Source organism: Equus quagga, chromosome 8 (assembly GCF_021613505.1).
Source record: "Equus quagga isolate Etosha38 chromosome 8, UCLA_HA_Equagga_1.0, whole genome shotgun sequence".
Taxonomy (NCBI): Eukaryota; Metazoa; Chordata; class Mammalia; order Perissodactyla; family Equidae; genus Equus; species Equus quagga.
In genome coordinates, this window is record NC_060274.1 from 31,706,583 (window position 1) to 31,724,288 (window position 17,706).

The following is a 17,706-nucleotide window of genomic DNA, read 5'->3' on the forward strand; positions in this document are numbered from 1 at the left end:
CCGGCTGCCAAATGTGGAAGCGAGAGAGAAACAAGCAAAGACCCAATGAGACAAAACAACCAACAAAATGCAAAACCAACAAACAGCAAAAAAAAAAACCCCAAACCCAAACGACTTCAGATTGGGGTGCAGGCTGGAAGCCATGGTCATGTGCTTCTGCCACAATGAGGAAACACACCCTCTGGACACTGTGCCCAGCCAGGCCTACTGGTTTTTCCAAGGATGCTGCCACCTACCCTCTGCAGAACGCTACTGAACTTTCCAGTCAGGAGGAGAGCCAGGAGCTGGGGGCTCCTGTCCACACCCTGTGGCCCCAAACGCTCAAGGAGAGCACCAACTGGGTGAATAGTACATGGGGAGACTTTTAGGGTAAGATGCCTGTGTCTTTTGATTGCTTTGGGCCTGAGGTACTCTTTAGATATAATATTTTACAAAGCTACAGAAGTAAGATAGAAAAACTGAAATACAGATAAACACGAAGTAGAACATAAAAACGACCCACCATTCTCGGGGTGCTTAAGAATTATGTGCATACCAGAGGACGTAGTTTCTCTCTCACAGGGTGCCTCTCTCTGTATTGTCTTTTTTCTGGTCAACATTTGATAACTCCCCATGGTGTGTGAAGAAGGTACAAAGTTTATAGCTTTTCTCGGTCTTTTGGAGAGAGCAGAACTGCCAGATTGAGTTCTACGACAAATCCAAAGCAAATATCATCCACAAGGGGGCCCCGAAGGGCAACCACCGCCTCAAAGACTGGCCATGTGCTTCTTGCTGGGCACCCCGAGTGCCCATTCAGACAACCAAGAAGCAGATCCGAGAGGGACCCCTCCACACCCCCTCTGCTGTGCCAGGCCAAGCCTTCCTGGATGGGATTTCCAACCTGAGTGTGTCGGAGAGGCAGCTGTAGCCCCAGATCACAGAGTCAACCTGGAAACCAAGTAGACCAAGGAGAGAGTGGGGCAGACAGCACTGACGGCACTGTCCCCAGCCTGCCCGGAGCCGCTGCGCGACATCACTGTGGGTTGTCCAACTTCACGGCAGTGAAGTTTCCACAGAACCCAGGGGCAGTTCATCCTGTCTGCATAAGACCCTCGGGATCCACAGGTCCTTGTGGTCGGCACAGAGCATCCTGCCTCCTGAGCCACGAGGCTGACTCTCGCTAAGCACTGAGCCAAGCCAGAGACCCCATCTGGCCCGGGAATAAGAGACCCAGTTCTTCCTTGCATTTTAGGTGGGGGTCCTGTTTGCAGGTAAACTCTGTGTTCCCTTAAAATGAAACAGACCGGCTTAATTCTAAGAACACATCACTCCTTGGTTAGGGATGTGACTCGGTTTCACTCTAACCATGAGCCAGACTCTAAGGACACAGACACGTACCTGAAACTCTCCTGTAAGGCTTGTTGTTGTTTTTGGTGCCATTTTGGTGTTTCTTGTCTACTGTGGCGGATAGAATTCCTTTGCCATTTAAGATCTTCTCTGGGGAAGGTGGCACTGACTTGGACATCAAGACCGCCTTAATTAAAGGTGGGGTAGAGATGGCAGAGGATGAATTGGAGTAGCACGTGACCGCAGCAGTGGTTGCAGAGTTCATTTTGACATTGGCACCATCTGCCTTCACTAGGTTAGGAATTTTCTCTAAACTGACTACAGGAACCGGAACGCTGAAAAAGAAAGGAACACACACAATTGCCTTCTTTGACACGTCTGGCGCGCTGAGAAGCAATACCTGCTCATCATCATCAGGATCCTTCCTTATCACTTATTTATATTCCTCCTATAAGCGAGCAGCATGATTCCAGTTTTGATGGGAGGGAAATTTGTGCCTTGGAAAGGACCAGCAGGGAATGAGCGGCTGGCACAGGGCCAGGGATGGCATCAAAGCTGACTGATTACCTCCCGTACCGGTTGCCCCCATAGATCCTGCAGCTCCCCCCTTCTCGGTCCCTATATGTCACTGCCTCTGAGATGGAACCTTGGGCAGAACAAGGTGCCCACTGTGAAGCTCAGGAAGAGATGCTGTTTGTCCCCTGAAGACGGTGTGCCACTGTGCCACTTGCTGAATCACGCTCCCCCCACAACCCCCCCCATGCTCGGCTGGTCTCCCACCTGGCGGTCGGGCCTGACATCTGCTTAGCTTGGGAGTGCTGACAGGCTCACACCACACAGAGGCATGGCTGCAGGCCAGCGTGCCCCGTCACACGCTGTCGGAGGACTTCTGCATCGCTCTTACATCCTGGGGATGGCTCGGATTGAGTGAGCCGCCATGTAACATTATCTAATATTCCATTTTAGGCAGCTAGTTATGTAAATAGGCAATTCTCAAGGCTGGCAGGTGAGAGGATGAATTTTAAGAAGCCAGAGCACAAAGGTGGATGTTTGCTCTTCAGAATCTGTCACCTTCGCCCCACTTCCCTGCTATTTCTCCTGTAATGGATACGCATTTGATTTCTGTGCATTTAATGCTGGAGGACCCCGTGTCTGGGGGGCTCTGGAGGACTCTGTCTCGGGGTCTTAAAAGATGAGATGAGGTGAATAAGCTTTGCTTTGGTTCCTGAACCAGATTCCCTTTCCTCCTTACAAGAGGGCAGAATGCTAACACTTCAGCCCCCCAGTCATCTCTGAGCTGAGGGTGGAGCCGACTTAGCTATCTGAATGCCAAACGATCTAGAATACGGCTTATATGCCTGCAGACAACGAAGGGCATGAGAGACAGGCTGGTTTTGGCAGAGGAGGAATCTTATTCGTCCACATGGCTGGCTGGCTCTCCTTAAGATTCATTCAGAGATCCTTTCTTTGATCAGTCTGTTCACGAAATTATTTCAGCACCCCCTCAGCCCCTGCTCCTTTTCTGACTTTGAAACAGGATCACAGATGTTATTTATAGGACTTCACCAGTGAGAAGGGCACTCAGGGGTGGAGCAGACTGCCGTGGACCTCACCGACTTGCCCCTGGGGCCACGCACTTTCTTGGCCTGGGGTTAGGGTGGTGTGGGACTTCAGGCCCCAGGGCAGGGGAAACTGGAACGGTGGTTTTAGTAAGACACCAAGTCTCGACAATTCCGTCCTTTGTCAGTGTCCCCATCACTGAGACACAGCTGAATTGCTGCCACTTTCTGTTTAATGGCAATTCTCAAAGCACTCACATATCGCTGAAGAACAGCACACGAAGCCCTTGAAAAGTCAGCACGCTAAGACACTATAAAGCTATTACCTGGTGAAGTTAGTGCTGCATTTCCAAACGGGCAAAAATGCAAAACCATGGGGTATGGAATCCTTCTAGAATCATTCCTTCACTCAACTTTACAGGACACAAATTGCAGAAATCAGGGTCTCAAAGAGAGATGTGTACACCCAGTTCATAGCAACACTATCCATAATAGCTAAACCGTGGAAGCAGCCCAAGTGTCCAATGATGGATGAATGAATAAACAAAATGTGGTATATACATACAATGGAATATTATTCAGCCTCAAAAAAGAAGGAATTTCTGACACACAGGTGAATGTTGAGGACATTATGCTAAGTGAAATAAGCCGGTCACAAAAAAGACAAATACTGCATGATTTCACTTATATGAGGGACGCAGAGTGGTCAAGTTCATGGGGACAGAAAGTGGAATGGTGGTTGCCGGGGGTCAGGGACTGGTGAGAAAGGGGAGTTGTTATTTAATGGGTATAGAGTTTCAGTTTTTAAATTTTTTTTTCTTCTTCTCCCCAAAGCCCCCCAGTACCTAGTTGTATATTCTAGTTGCAGGTCCTTCTGGTTGTGGCATGTGGGACGCCACCTCAGCATGGCCTGATGAGTGCTGCCATGTCCGCACCAGGATCCGAACCAGCGAAACCCCGGGCCGCCAAAGCAGAGCACTTGAACTTAACCACTCAGCCGCGGAGCCGGCCCCCTAGAGTTTCAGTTTTGCCAGATGGAAAGAGTTCTGGAGACCGGTTGCACTGCTGAATTGTACGCTTAAAAATGGTGAAGATGGTAAATTTCATTACGTGTATTTGACCACAACTAAAAATTAAAAAAAAAAATACACAAACCAAAATAAAACTCCCACAAATTACAAAACTCACACAACTTAAATTATACTTCAGTATCCTGACTTTGAAAATCCACGCTATAAGGGCCTGCTGAAAAAGCTCTTGTTGAGTGTTGGTGTGAACACGCGGACTACTAGCCAGGTGAGAGGCTCCTCAGCGCCCGAGTGGTCCTCTCTGATACCCTTCTTTGTGAAGCCACGTGAGTTCAGGAAAGGAAGTCAGGACTTCAAGCTCCAGAGCCAGCGCCTGTCACGTGAGCCAGATGAGTAAAGGGAAGGCCTCCAGCTGTTTTGAGAGAGGCCTTGGGCACGCGCTGAATACTCACGAGCGCAGTGGACAAAGGCGTTAGGATAGAATAACCCAGAGCAATCATACAAACTGAGCTCACTGTAGAAACCGAGCCAAGTGGTCCTTAAACGCCCACAGTACAGTCCGCGTTTCTCCCCCAAAGGCAACGTCCAGCTCCAACGTGCTCCTTAAGGCAGCACGAGAGCACAGGTGCACCGGGGCCGGCCACTTGGAACAGCACCACTCGACCGATCTCTTCCCAGCTTTGTGGTAGGAACCTCGCTTGAGCCAGGCCAGCTAATGTCTGTGACTGAGCTCCTAATTGGGAACTTTCTCCCTACATAACGGGTGTGGTCCACTCATCTGCTCTACCGCCAATGCCTCCAGAACTCCAGTGGGGCTTCGATCCCAAAGCCCATAGGCAGGACGCGGAATTGGCGCCCATCAGGAACAAGAAGGAAAGGTCGGTGTACTGTCCTCTGGGATTGAGTTTTCTTGGACGGGAATGGGAGGTATTAGGGAAAAAAAATCCGGTCCAGAATGTTTTGAAGGGTTCCAAAGACCAGGTGAGTCAGTAAGGAGCTGAGCCACTGGGTAAACACTCCCGAGGCCAGGTAAGCCGGCCACATCTTGGCAGCGGGAGGCGAAGGGAGACTGGGTGTTTTGGGTGGGCCTCCAAGGGTGTCGTTAGCTGATGGAGAAGGGTGGCAGATGGAGTGAAGGAGGAGGGCCTGGGGCTGCCCCTGGGACTGTTTTCTTTGGTGTCCCTTCTCTCGCCCAAAGGTTTTGGGCTTCCCCTCCAAGGTATCTTGCCTCTGGCCTGAGCTGAGAAGGTACTTCTGCTGGGAGTTAAGAGAAGACAAGGATGCAGGCAGCTCAGTGATAGCTGGAAGGGTCAAACGCATCCCCAGGGGAAATGAGAGAGAGAGGTGAAAATCACCCCCATCTGACCTCGTCACCCTCATTCCCCGGCATAATGTGGGCCATCGGTCCATTTGAGTATTCAGCCCCCTTTCTTCACTAGTATTGGCAAGGGCTCCACGATCCTAAACTGATGAACAAAGGAGGAAATGATGGTAAGATGGTGCCACACCATTTGGAAAACCAATCCCAGAGATCAATCTTCTGTCAGCAATGAGCTCTGGCTGACATAGAAGCTGGAGAGCCCCGACCCCGGCCTCACTCACACACAGACCCTTGCATCTGCCTACACTCCAGGGATGGGGGCGTGTGGCTCTCTGGAAGCCATCATCTCAGAAGCATCTTCTGCTTTCTCCCACTGTCCCCTTTCTCACTCCCCTCACTTCCTCTGCCATCACCTCTCCCAGGCAGGACAGTGTCCCAGCCCGGGGCAGTGGACCTTGAATGACAGGTTTAATTTTTTTTTTTTCCATTTGGAAAGAAGCCAAAGGATTCTGTCTCTTGTCTTCATGGTAAGGGCATCTCCCCCCTTTTCTTCGTCTAATCCCAGTGAGTCAAACACCTCCACTTGCAGTTAGGAGCTGGGAGGGGTGGCGAGTGGGCAACACCCACATAACTAAGCAATTTATGATTCTGTCCCTTTAGGTTATAAACAAGCCTGGCAGTTACCCATGAGGTTGGCCAAAGACCCTCAAGTTCCTCCCCTTTCGATCTTAAGGGATGCGCTTACACACTTGCCGAGCCTCACAATTAGTCGCATTTATCAACTCACTGTTATCCTTTCTTTGGCGCAGCATTTGAAAGGGAGAAAGAGGCCCACTCTTCCCCTGCTGCTTTCATAATGCCTGTTTTGTTCGCTTGGGATGAACTCTTTCAAGGAGCCCAGGGCTGCAGCTTGTTCTCCTGCTGTGTCTAATATACGGGGAGTCGTTATGTCCTTGTTATCTCTGCACCTCTGTCTCGGGTCCGGGAAGGGATCCCGCAGCTGAGAACGATCCTCCCTCATCCTCCTCGCTACGCGGGGCAAATGTCTACCTTGCTCCATTTGTGCTGCTTCGGCTGCCCGTCCTCTTCCTGCGTGTTTGGCCTGTCTGCATTTATCTTTCCGGACCAAGGAGGGTCCTCTGGCTTTAACAAAAATGGTTCTCCTGGCACCAAGCAGATTCCCCTCCTTGCCCACGATGCCTGCAGAAGAGCAGAGGTGGACAATCTTATGGCGCCATTTTGAGGGCCACCAATGGTCGCAGGGCCAGCTGTTCCCCTGCCAGCTATGCTTTCCTGACCGTCATGATTTATTCTTTGATCATCCACAGATACGCCTTAAAAGAATGCTTCAGAAAATCTTTAGGCCGGCGGAAATCAGCGCCAGCCCTGCTCCACTTACCAGCTCGGGGTGAAGATGGATTTGACAGGCAGGAACCTGAAGACATATGGTATTTGTGCTGTGGGTTATGTGTCTGCTGAGAGTTCTCAGCTGTCTGATTTCTTCCCACCAATTCCTTCGACAAAGGCCTGGGTGCCTACTGGCCTGGCACACTTTTGAGGCTCTCTGATTCATTGGCAGATCCTTGAAAGGGCCATCTCGCCAGCCTTGTGGCTTCCAAGTGGTGACAGCATTTAAGCATCCCAAGCAAACAGGAATTTACCCTACTTTAAAAGGCCCTCAGAGAAGGAATTCAATTTGGCTCTCTTAGATGCATCCTGGGGGCTGCTATCAGGACATTATTTACATCAAATTTAAATTCTTTAAGTTGAAGAAATACTTGGGACATTCTGAAAGGCTGGGAGTCAGGCAACCACTAAGAATCAGCCTGAATAACAGAGCTACAAAGTCCTACCAGGGTACATCAAACACAGGCAGTGCTATGTAAACCCTGATGAATGAAAAAATGGTGTATCTTTTTAAATCTGGAAAAAGATTGGGAAAACTTTCAGAAAGCCAATTTGTAAACACTGTAAGCAAACAGAAAACAGAGTCATCAACCCCATTCACAGAAGGTGGAGCGTGTTGCAAGAGAGTCTAGGCTAACGGTCAGAAACACAGGCTTTGAAATCAGACAAACCTAGATGCGAATCCTGCCTCTTCTACTGCTGGATGCATTGCAGTGGGAAAGCCATCCGACCTCCCGGGTTTAGGGCCTCAGTGAGCCCCTCAGGACTCCCGTGAATGAGAAATAGGGCGGCTGCCCGGCAGGGGGAGGAGTGCTAGTTTCCGTTCTTCCTTGGCTCCAGGCAGGACAAGAGCCTACGGTGCAAACCCACACGGGCGCACATGGCCGCTCTGCCCAGCCTCTCCCAGGACTTCACCACTCCAGGCCTCAGTTTCCTTATCAGTAAAATGAAGACCAGGATGGAGATTTGAAACGATTAAATGAGATAATACGCATAAAGCACTTAGCATAGCGCTGGGAACAAAGTTGGCCCTCAATAAACTGGAGCTAAAACCAAGAGAGGAGAGAGCATCAGGCCATCCCCTCTCCCCACGGACCCTGATGCTTCTGGCATAGACGACTGGAGAGCAAGTCATCATTGCCAGCAGAAATTTTTGTCCTCTTAGCCTCCTGGTCTCACAGTGGAAGGAGGGATGGACGAGGTGGGAGGAGGCAGGGCAGAAGGGAGGGAGCGGTGGCCGTCCACATTCACCAGAGTGGAGGACCACTTCTGGGGTGTGCAGTGAGGAGGACAAACAGCTGGGTAGGAAGTCTTTCCAGACCCAACGACCCCTTTCCAGGAGCCTCCGGCCCCACTTCCCAATCCCTGGTCTTCCAGGCACCGCTCGAGCTGGGACTAGCGGTAGAGCTCCCACCTGGAGAACACATTCTGGAAGAAGAGAGCAGAAACTCAAGCTTCCTTGCCCACAAACGTGTCTCCTGCAACCCTGAAGTATGTCAGGCAGCGGGCGCCCCTGCTGGCCCTAAGACGCCTGGAAGAACACCTGTACCTGCCCCTTCTAGGCTGCTCTGGGTCCCTGGCAGCAGGAGCCCCCGCAGCCTCTGTCAGGCTCTCCGGCACTTCTGTTAATGAGGGCTTCCCGAGGCACGGAGCTCAGACCGTGGTCTCCAAGCCCACTGGGACACCCATGGGCACTGACGTCTTGACAGTCTTGGGGAGCCGTAATGCCCGAGACTGGGGGAAAACTGGCAAGCTAGAGAAGAGGGGAAGATAAGAAGGAAGAGCAGAGTGTGGGCACGGGGGGGGGGGCGGGGTGCACGATGCTGGACAGGCTCTCTAGTGCGCACGTGGGACCGGTTGGCCCGCAGTGGTGCAGACTCGGGCTGTGAGCCAGGAGGGGGTCAAGACAAGCCTAGACCAAACCAGCCACACCTGCTCTGTATCCTCCTTCCACACAGGGGAACGAGGAGCCTCACAATTAACACGAGTACCAGTGAAACTCACATCAACGCATACACGGTATCGGGGCCTTGGAGGGCAGATCGGAGACGACAGAGGTCAGAAAGCAAGTGGATACTGGAGGGAGCAGATCGTGCAGAGCCGGACAGAGCCCCCAGCGCCCCGGCCCCAGGACAGGCTCTGCTCAGGAGCAGCAAGTGGGAGCACTCCCCTCTGCAGCCACCAGAGGTCATTGGCTCCTGCTGCTGGAGCTGCAAACTGCCTTGTCGCTGGGCCTGAGCCTCGCCTCCCAGAGCCAGTGCAGCCAAGGCGTTCACTGTCTCCCTCAAGCCCTGGAGCCAACAGCGACCCAGGGGGAGAGAATAGGATTCCTCACAGATCATCTTCCATCCCCTGGCCAGGGAGGCTGGAGCCGAGATGGGTGCTCAGGTCCTCGCCCATTGCTTTCAGGAGGCTTGTTCTGAGCACGCTGGAGATGGAGGAACGGCACAGCATCCCTGGCCGCCTGCCACTGCCCCAGCCTCTGCTGCCCAACTTCCTGCCCAGAGAAACAGCCCAGGGAGCATCCTCCCTCTCAAGTGGCCTGGGAAGGCCTGGGTGTCACTCGTTCTGCTTCTTTCTTCTCTGTATTGGAATCCAGCACCGGGCAGGCAGCCCCGCACCCAAACCACCCCATCCAGAATGCCAAGCGCACCTCATTTAAACTTTCAAGAGTTTATTCTTCACACTGACCTACAGCAAACTCAGGAAATTCTTTGCTCTAAATTAAATCTACTTTCTGTTTTTCCAAAACTCTGCTAATGACAGCACCATCCAGTTGGAGACCTCGGCCCTTCCCCACGTCCAGGCACTCACACGTCCACCTGCTGAGACGGACCCCTTTCTGCACCATCAGCTCAGGCCTCGTCCTCATTGCTCGCCCAAACCCTGAGGAACATCCCCACCGCCAGGATTCCCATCCCAGCCTCTTTCTGTGCTCGAATCCATCTCCACTCAGCCACCACTGTACGTGTGAGCCCCATCCCACTGCTTGAATGGCTCTGCACTGCGCAGCGTGCCAAGTCCGACCTCACAGCCTGGCCCACCCACAGCTCCTGCCCCAACAGCCTCTCAGGCTCTCACGCTGGCTGTTCCTTCCTAGGTATTTCTGTCACACTTATCTCACCAAAGGGCAAGGTTTCAGTTCCATATCTATGTGGTCTGACCAGACCGTGAGCCACCAAGGAGAGGGACCTTGACCGAGTGTATATGTCACACCAGAGATATCCCAGAGACATACACATTGTTCGGCACTTAGGAAGGGCTCAATAAATGTTTGATGAATGAATTAATGTTCTCAGCGAAGGTTAAGTCACAGAACACAGAAAAGCAAACCAGCTCTCCCCTGTAAGAAACGCTTTCGATAAGGACCAGCCTGCAGGTTCTCTTCTCCTGGTAGAGGGGCCAGAGCGAGGACAAAGGTGAGTGTGAGGGACTTGCTGACCCCCATCCCTTACTCCTCTCATGCTCCCTTGACGCTCCCACAGTGAGCACCCACCACGTGCTGGGGCAGTAGGCTACGCGCCAGGAAGATGGTGTTTAATCCCCACCCCCAGTTTATAGACGAGGAAGCCGAGCCCAGCGCATTCACTCCGCAAAGCAAAGGGCAGGCAGCTCCAAGGGCAGTGCTCCTGACCACAGCCCTGGAAGTGAGAGGGCCAAGGATCGAGTCCCACCTGCGCCACCGGCCAGTGCGTGTGCGATCTCGGGCCAGTCACTCCACCCGCGTGGGTCTCTGTTTCCCCATCTTATCACTGAGTAGACTTGAGGCTCAAAAGGGCTTGGGGCTACGAAAGCATCTAGGAATTACAATGGGCTGTGCAAATATGAAGGACCATGGCTACTCATCTTCTTGGCTCCTGCTCCCTCTCTCCGTCATGCCCTGTTTTCCTTCCCCAGCTGTCCCTGCCTATGTTTTCCCTCCCTAGACTCTAGTCTCTATTTCTGAGCGCTTCTGTGACTTGACAAGGTCCGGTGAGCTTGCAACCAAGGAGCTGTCCATTGTCCTTACCTTGATTATCGGAAAACCCAGTGAGCACACAGCACTTCGATGTCTAAATTCCCGATGCCTCCTGGTCCTGGAAGGGACAGCATCCCCTGGATGCTCGAATATTCCGGCCGTCCACTGCCCATCCTCTTACCTACCAGCCCTTTCTACTCTTTCCCTCTGCGGCTTCTCCCATAACCCCTGTCTACTTCCTCTCTCCACCCACCTTTCCTCCTCTCATCCTCTTCCCCACACCTCCCTCAACACCCAAACCTGCACCACCGGGGCAAACACTGGCCTCAGCAGGTCCCCCTCCTCTCCCGGGTGATGGGCTGGATTTGTAAGAAGGGAACCCAGGAAGCCACTTCTGTGGGGCCACACCAATGCCTCTACTCTCTTTGGGACTCGGGTGTTGCTCCTGAGCACGCAGGGGCTGGGGAGTGGCCCGCACTGGACTCACTCCTCTTTAATTGCAAAGAAAATATCTTTCCCTTCTTGCGAGAGCACAGGGTGTTTTTCCTTCCTACCATCAGGACCACAGTCCTAACTCTAATAACTGTAACAGGGAAAAATAATTCCCTGCTGGGAACTGGCACTCGGCTTCTCCTCAAGAGCTCAAAAGATCTTTATTTACACCCCTTGTTTCCTTTAGCATCAGAAAACTCTGTGAGGAGGGGGAAGGAGCGTTCCATTTCACAGACTCCTTCATTTGTTCACTCATCACACATTCATTTACGAAATATGTGCTGGGTGCCGGATGCCATGCAAAACCATGGGGACACCGAGGAGCTCAAGGTGCAGCCAGGGGTGGGGAGGAGAAGGGAGCAGATAAGCACAGTATATGACGGTAGCTCTCAGGGTGGTACCTTGAGGGTTAATGGGAGCTGAGAGGAAGGAGCATCTCAGTCTGTATCAAAGTCCAGGAAGGCTTCCTGGAGGAAGTGACGCTCATGTGGACACTTTAAGCACGTGCAGGGACAGGCAGGGAGGCTGCTCCCAGGAAGAGAAACAGCACGTGTGAACACACGGAGGCACGTGTGAGGAGCTACAAATACACGGGGACACCTGGAAGACGGGATGAAGGGGATAAGATATTGGCAGGAGCAGGGGAACAAGTGGGAAATGCCAGCTCGCATATCCACCTCCAAAGGGGCTAAATTCTGCTCTGTGGGCCAACAAGTGAAGGCCACCGAAGGCTTCTGAGTAGGGCAGGGCGCACAGCACCAGGGCGGGGGCGCAGAGCGGGGGGCGGACGGGCGGAAGGGCAGGGCGAGGGGCGAGGACACCAGGCGGAGGATTCCTCCCGCTGAGGAATCGGGGTCACCCGGAGGATCTGCAGCACTTGGCATCTCGAACACTTCCCAGCACGAGTAGAAGCCGTGTGATGACTCCCTGGTCCCTCAGGGAGCCATCGTTACTGAGCCGTGGTCCTGCCCTGGTCCGTGCCGACACCAGGAAGTGATGAGCAAGCCTTGTGCCTCCCAAGGCGCTGGGCCAGGGCGTCCTCGTCATCATTTCCTCTCTGTAAAGCGGGGGAGGGGGAAGGCTTCCAGAGCACTTCCACCCCCAGACCCGCCCACACACCAGGAGGACACGCCTCCCACTGGAAGAGGGCCCCCCCAACCCCCACGTGTTTGGTCGGGCACATGCAGGGGGCCAGGGAGCCTGCTGACTTTTCTTTTGCTCTGGCTCATTTTCCTTCTGGAGCAGCAGGCTCGTCTCCTGCATTTTTAATAGCTGAGCATATTTAGCAGTCAGCACACACGTGTGGGTTGATAAGGCCCAAAGAGAAGGCAGCGGGCCCTCCCTGCCGGGGAGGACGGCCCCTCCCTGCCCCTGCCCACAGCAGTGGGTTTTCGGGTCTGAGTTCCCCCATCAGCTCACCTCCTGGACCAGGGCAGCTAAAAGGCCAGCAGGTGGGAAAGTCAGCCTGGTTGGCTCAGCCCCCAGGCAGGGGGCTGCTCCCCCGCTGAACAGGGACTCTGAAGTCAAGTCTGAGATGCTTGTCTGAGCTCAAAACAGCCAGTCATCCTTCCTTCTTGACTTCCACCTGGGGACAGAACCTTCTTGCCCACTCCTCCGCCTTTACGGGCTCCAAGGATGTCAGGCAGGGTATCCTCTGGCCTCTGGCTCCCCCAGGGATGGTCCCTACCCGCAGGACAATGACCCAGGGAAGCGGGGGTGAAAGCACGGGTGCTGGGTGAGCTGCGAGCACTGCCAGGCACCTCTGCAGGGCACAAACCTGGCCCCACGGGGATGCTGTCTCCGGTTCCCCCTTTCTCCTAATGCAGAGTCATTTTTTTACCTCCCCAGCCACAGAAGGGAGAAGACGAGAAACCCACAGACCACTGAACCCGTGTGAGACGCCAGGAGGGCACCCGAGCCCAGGAGGGTGCTTTGTTGTTTTACCTGGGCATCTGAGCTACTTGGGAAAGAGCGCCCCGGACCTGTTGTCTAATCTAATCTAAAGGCCACGGCCACCGCCCGCAGGCAAGCCCTACGCTTTCTTGGCCTTCAGGGGCTGATACAGAGCTGCTGTGGTATGGGGGGCTGGGCCTCTGCAAGGCCCTACTGGGTCCTGCGGGTCTGTCCCCACCACACACCCGGCCTCGGAATTTAGCAGCTCCTGTTGGGGGCATAACATGAGAGATGTGAGGAGCCACCGTAACACGCCTGTGAGTCAAAAAGCTGGAGGGACCCCGCAGGGCAGGGGGCCGACGTGTCCAGATCTGTGCTGTCTGATGCAGGAGCCACCAGCCACTGTGGCAATCGAGCACTTAAAATGTGGCTGAGGAACTGCATTTCAAATTTTACTTAATTTTAATTCATTAAAATTTAAAAACAGCTACCTGATTCAGTCATTAGAAAAACGCAGTTATCAGAAAAGTAATATGGGAACAACTTGGATATGCGAGTCTATGCTACGGCTGCTAATTTTTTATGAAATCTAAATATGGATCAAGTGTTTCCAATGACAATTTAGTGTCCAAATTGAGACGTGACGTAAGTGGAAAACACACAGGACTTTGAAGACTCAGCAAAAAAAAAAAAAAAAAAAAGAACGTAAACTATCTCACTGATTACATGTTGACATGACAATACTGTGGCTACATTAGGTTAAATAAAACATTGTTAAAAATTAATTTCACTCGTTTCTTTTCACTTTTTTCAATGTGGCTACTAGAAAATTTCAGATTGCATGCATGGCGCCCGTTACCTATCTGCTGGACGGCACCAGTCTACACAATTCGAGGATAAAACCTTCGAGAAGAAGGGGGCCCATGGGATGGGCGGTGAGGCACAGAGAGGACTGGGGCCAGGAAAGAAGGGACGGGCTGTTGTGGAAAGAACACTTGTCTTAGCAGTCTTGGCTCCCTCTGGCCCTTTCTGCCCTTTTCTTGAGGACCAGTCACCAGCTGTCCAGGCTGGGACCCCAGACCTCATCCCACGCTCTCCCCGTGTACTGCATGCCTTACGTGCACCCAGCCCCGAGGGCCGTGGCACTGTCCTCCTGCCTTTCACTCCCACCTGGCCCCTTGGCATGTGCCTGCAACCGCCGCCTGGGTCCAGGCTGTCACCACACCTCGCCCACATCACACAAAAGTGTCTCCACTCTTCTCGCTCTTCCTGAGGGCCCCTCAACCCCTCCTTTCTCCTGCTGTCAGGGTGAGCTCGCTACCACGGAAATCTGCTCCTCTCACAGCGCCACGCAGCCTTTGGGGGGAAGCACGAATTTCTGAACGTGGCACAGACAGTGGAACTTCAGGGTCACCCCCCTACCCAGCTTCATCTCCTGCCTCTCCCCACATGAACTACTTCTGCACGTTCTGTTCCCTTTGCCTGGGACGCCCTTCCCACTTTCTTAAAAAAAGTCTCTTTGATTGTGGTACAATATATATAACATAACATTTACCATTCTCATCTGGTTTTCTTGGTCTAGCTTAGTCTTACTTATCCTGCAAATTCAGTGCCAAGTGTGACTTCTTATGAAAAACCGTTTGGGTGCTCAGCCTGGGTTAGGCGCCCTTCTTCTGTGCTCTAATATCTTAGCTCTTATCACATTGTACTCTGTGTGAGCTTATGTCTCTTTTTACAGACTCCCTAAGACAGTGTCTGTGTCTTATTTAACTTTGCATCCCCAGGGCTGCAGTGTACAGTGGTACAGGTTATGCACTGCACTAGGATGTCTGGTTGAGGATGAAAACCACTAGCCAACTGTGCACTCTGGTACAGAGCTGTATCTAGGACTTTTTCTAACTTGCACCAAGGTGCTGTAGGTGACATCGGTGGGCCCTGTACATCCTTGGGGCTTGTTATAGAGTTGGCACACAGTATTACAACAGGTGCTCATTAAGTGTCACATTGAGTAAGGACAGATGGATGTTCTGGGCAAACGTGGGGGGGGAGACATGGTGAGGAAGCTGGAGTGACGGGATGGTACTGGGTGACCATGATTGGATCAGTGCCGGATTGCAGACATTCCCTTATTTTGGGCTAGGGGCCTAACTCAATTCAGGAGGCAATGAGGAACTTTTGAGAATTTTTAAGAGGTTTGTGATTTAGAATCAAAAAATATTCAGGCTTGAAAAAAAGACTCAGAGAAGTTAAGTGACTTGTTCAAGGTCACACAGAAAGCTGGTGGTGGAGCCGGGACCTGAGCTGGCTTTTCTGGCCCCATGCTCAGTGCTCGTTCTTCCTCATGGCTCTCTGGGGGAGCCGCCCGGCACTGCGGCTAAGCCAGTGGAACCCCCAGGCCGAACCGTCCCAGCCTTCCCCACCACGCGTTCTCTGTAGCTCATTTCTGGACTCAGAATGAACGACCGTTTCCTTTTCCATTTTCAACTTCAGTCTGGGTCCGAAGAGCTGTTTCTCTACCTTTTCCAGAGATTGGACTTCTCGACCTTTACCCCGGTGGCAGGAGCTCCGTCCTTGGGCGCACACGAGAATCACACCGATAACCTTATCATCAAATATTTATCGAAGCGTTCTTGGCTCCAGACACTGTGCTGGCAGCTGTTATAAAAGTGAGCTGGCTTGATGCTCACGACAGTCCCGTGCGGCAGAGCTGTTATGAGCCCCTTTTACAGAGGAGGGAAACTGAGGCACAGCAAGATTGAGCATCTTGCCCAAAGTCCCCTGGCTGACATCTGCACACAGGCAGGGCTGCCCAAGCTTGTGCGCACATCAGGACGCCTGAGGCTGCCTCGGCAGACAACCCCGCAGGTGGCCTCCAAGGCCACTGACCCGGAGGAGACCCTGGGGCCACCAGCCGTCACCCTCAGCCTGCATCTTCCCTAACCAGCTCCGTCCTCCTGCAGGATGGACCCAAGATTCTAGCAATCAGAAGAGGACAAAGCCTGTCCCCCTGCAGGACAGTGACTCCCGGCCTTGACGTCGTGTCTAAATCTTCTCATTTTATCACAAGGGGCTCTTTAATTGATCTGACACCACCAGCTCCTTACAGGGTCATCCTAACCTCCAGCGTGCAGTGACAAACCAACTGATGGATGATTTTAGTCCACAGCTTTCCTAAGTACGAGCTTAAGTGCAATCAACTATCATTACGTCCCAGAACACTTTTTCCCTTTAAAGATATAAATGAGATGGACCCCACAGCCATTCCTCGTCTGCCTGCCCGAGGCCTGAAAATAAGGCTAGAGGCGCTGTAAGAAGCCAGGCCTCAAGTGGTCCAGGGTGGGTCCGGCGGCGCTGGAAGATGCTCATCTTCTGCCTCCTGTCCTCTTTTTCAGTTTGCTTTCCTATCTGTCCATTCCGTGGGTAACCTTTCCTGACTTTTTGGGAAAGACTGAGATAAAAAAAAATGAATGAAAAGCCTCTGATTTTTCACAGCCCCCTGCAAGCAGCAATCTCCCACCCCATCAAAGGGGTGACACTCTCTGTGGATTTCCTGTCTTCCCTCTGTGGTCAGCTCCCAATTACCCGCCTCTGCTGGCAGCTATTCCGTGGAGCGGAGCCCCAGCTGGTCCTGGCGGGGGGGGCACTGTGGGGGGCCTGCCTCCCGGGGCCACGCTCCCCACTGGGCCGCGCTCCCCGCTGGGCCGCCAGTCTGTGCTTCTGATTATTCACACAGAGGCTTCTCTTCACTGGGGCGGAAAATTGAGAGGTGACCATCTAAGTGAGGACTATTTCCCTGTTACCCCGTTCTCAGACACAACGCAGCTCAGCTCTCAGGAGCAGAAAAAAGTCCCCTGCCAGGCATATTTCAGTTCCCCTGTTCCCCCCGCGTCTGGGTTTCTCATCCCATCATACTGGTTTTTCTGTCCCTTCCATCCTCACTTCCCCAAATTCCTAGACATGATGCCCAGGAACATAGTCAGAGGGTCGACACCGTTTCCCGCAGTAACAGGGACAAGCAGTGAGCACAGACAGCTGCTGGCCGCCAGCACCCGACACTCACCATGGTTTGTCCCTTGATCCTTTCGCAGAAAAGACCGTGTGCTGTCTGCTGCTGGAGGTAAGTAGATTGTCTTTGGGCGTTTTGAATGGCTTTGAGATGCTGCTGGCAGAGTTATGGCCGCTGAGACAGGCCTTCGTTTTCACCTGGACCAGGGACGTCCTGGAGTTGGAGGGCGGAGATGCTGGAGAGGGAGGCGGCCTGCACATTGAACCGTGTCTTCTCTCTACAGAGGGAGAAAGAAGAGAGCTCAGCCCGTCCCCTGCAGCAAGTGAGTCTCTCACACACTCGTGCACACTCATATTCACAACAGGCGGAGAGAAAAGCGCTCATCTTGCAATGTCGGCCTCCCGGAAGCCTCGGTTCCGACTACCGTCAGTCTGGACCTCTGCTCCTATCCCATCAACCCGCAGCAATTACATCCTGGAGTTCGGCATCAGACGGCATGCTAAACTGACGCCAAGGTTCTCATGGGATGCATTCACCAGGCTATCCTTCTGTAAAACCCTCTACAGGACTAGCAGAGGGACGCCAGGTGTCACCTGAACACAGCGGGATAACCACAGAGCCAAAGGGGTCCCCAGACAGCGACTCAGAGGCCACGAGGTCCCTCAGGCCACTGGGTAGGGCAGGACTGTCAAGAGAACAGACGGGAAATTCTTGAA

General features: G+C 53.0%; 1 protein-coding gene across 15 annotated transcripts in view; it reads right to left on the reverse strand.

Annotated features, from left to right (window-relative positions):
• Positions 1–17,706, reverse strand: part of ATXN7L1 (ataxin 7 like 1) — a 221,582-nt gene that overhangs the window by 28,895 nt on the left and 174,981 nt on the right. For all 15 annotated transcript variants that reach the window (XM_046670759.1, XM_046670758.1, XM_046670756.1 and 12 more), the window contains 2 exons: positions 17,045–17,267; positions 1,378–1,661 (listed from right to left, as the gene is read on the reverse strand). In XM_046670759.1, coding sequence (XP_046526715.1) covers positions 1,378–1,661; positions 17,045–17,267 — 507 coding nt within the window. The remainder of the gene's footprint in view (positions 1–1,377; positions 1,662–17,044; positions 17,268–17,706) is intronic.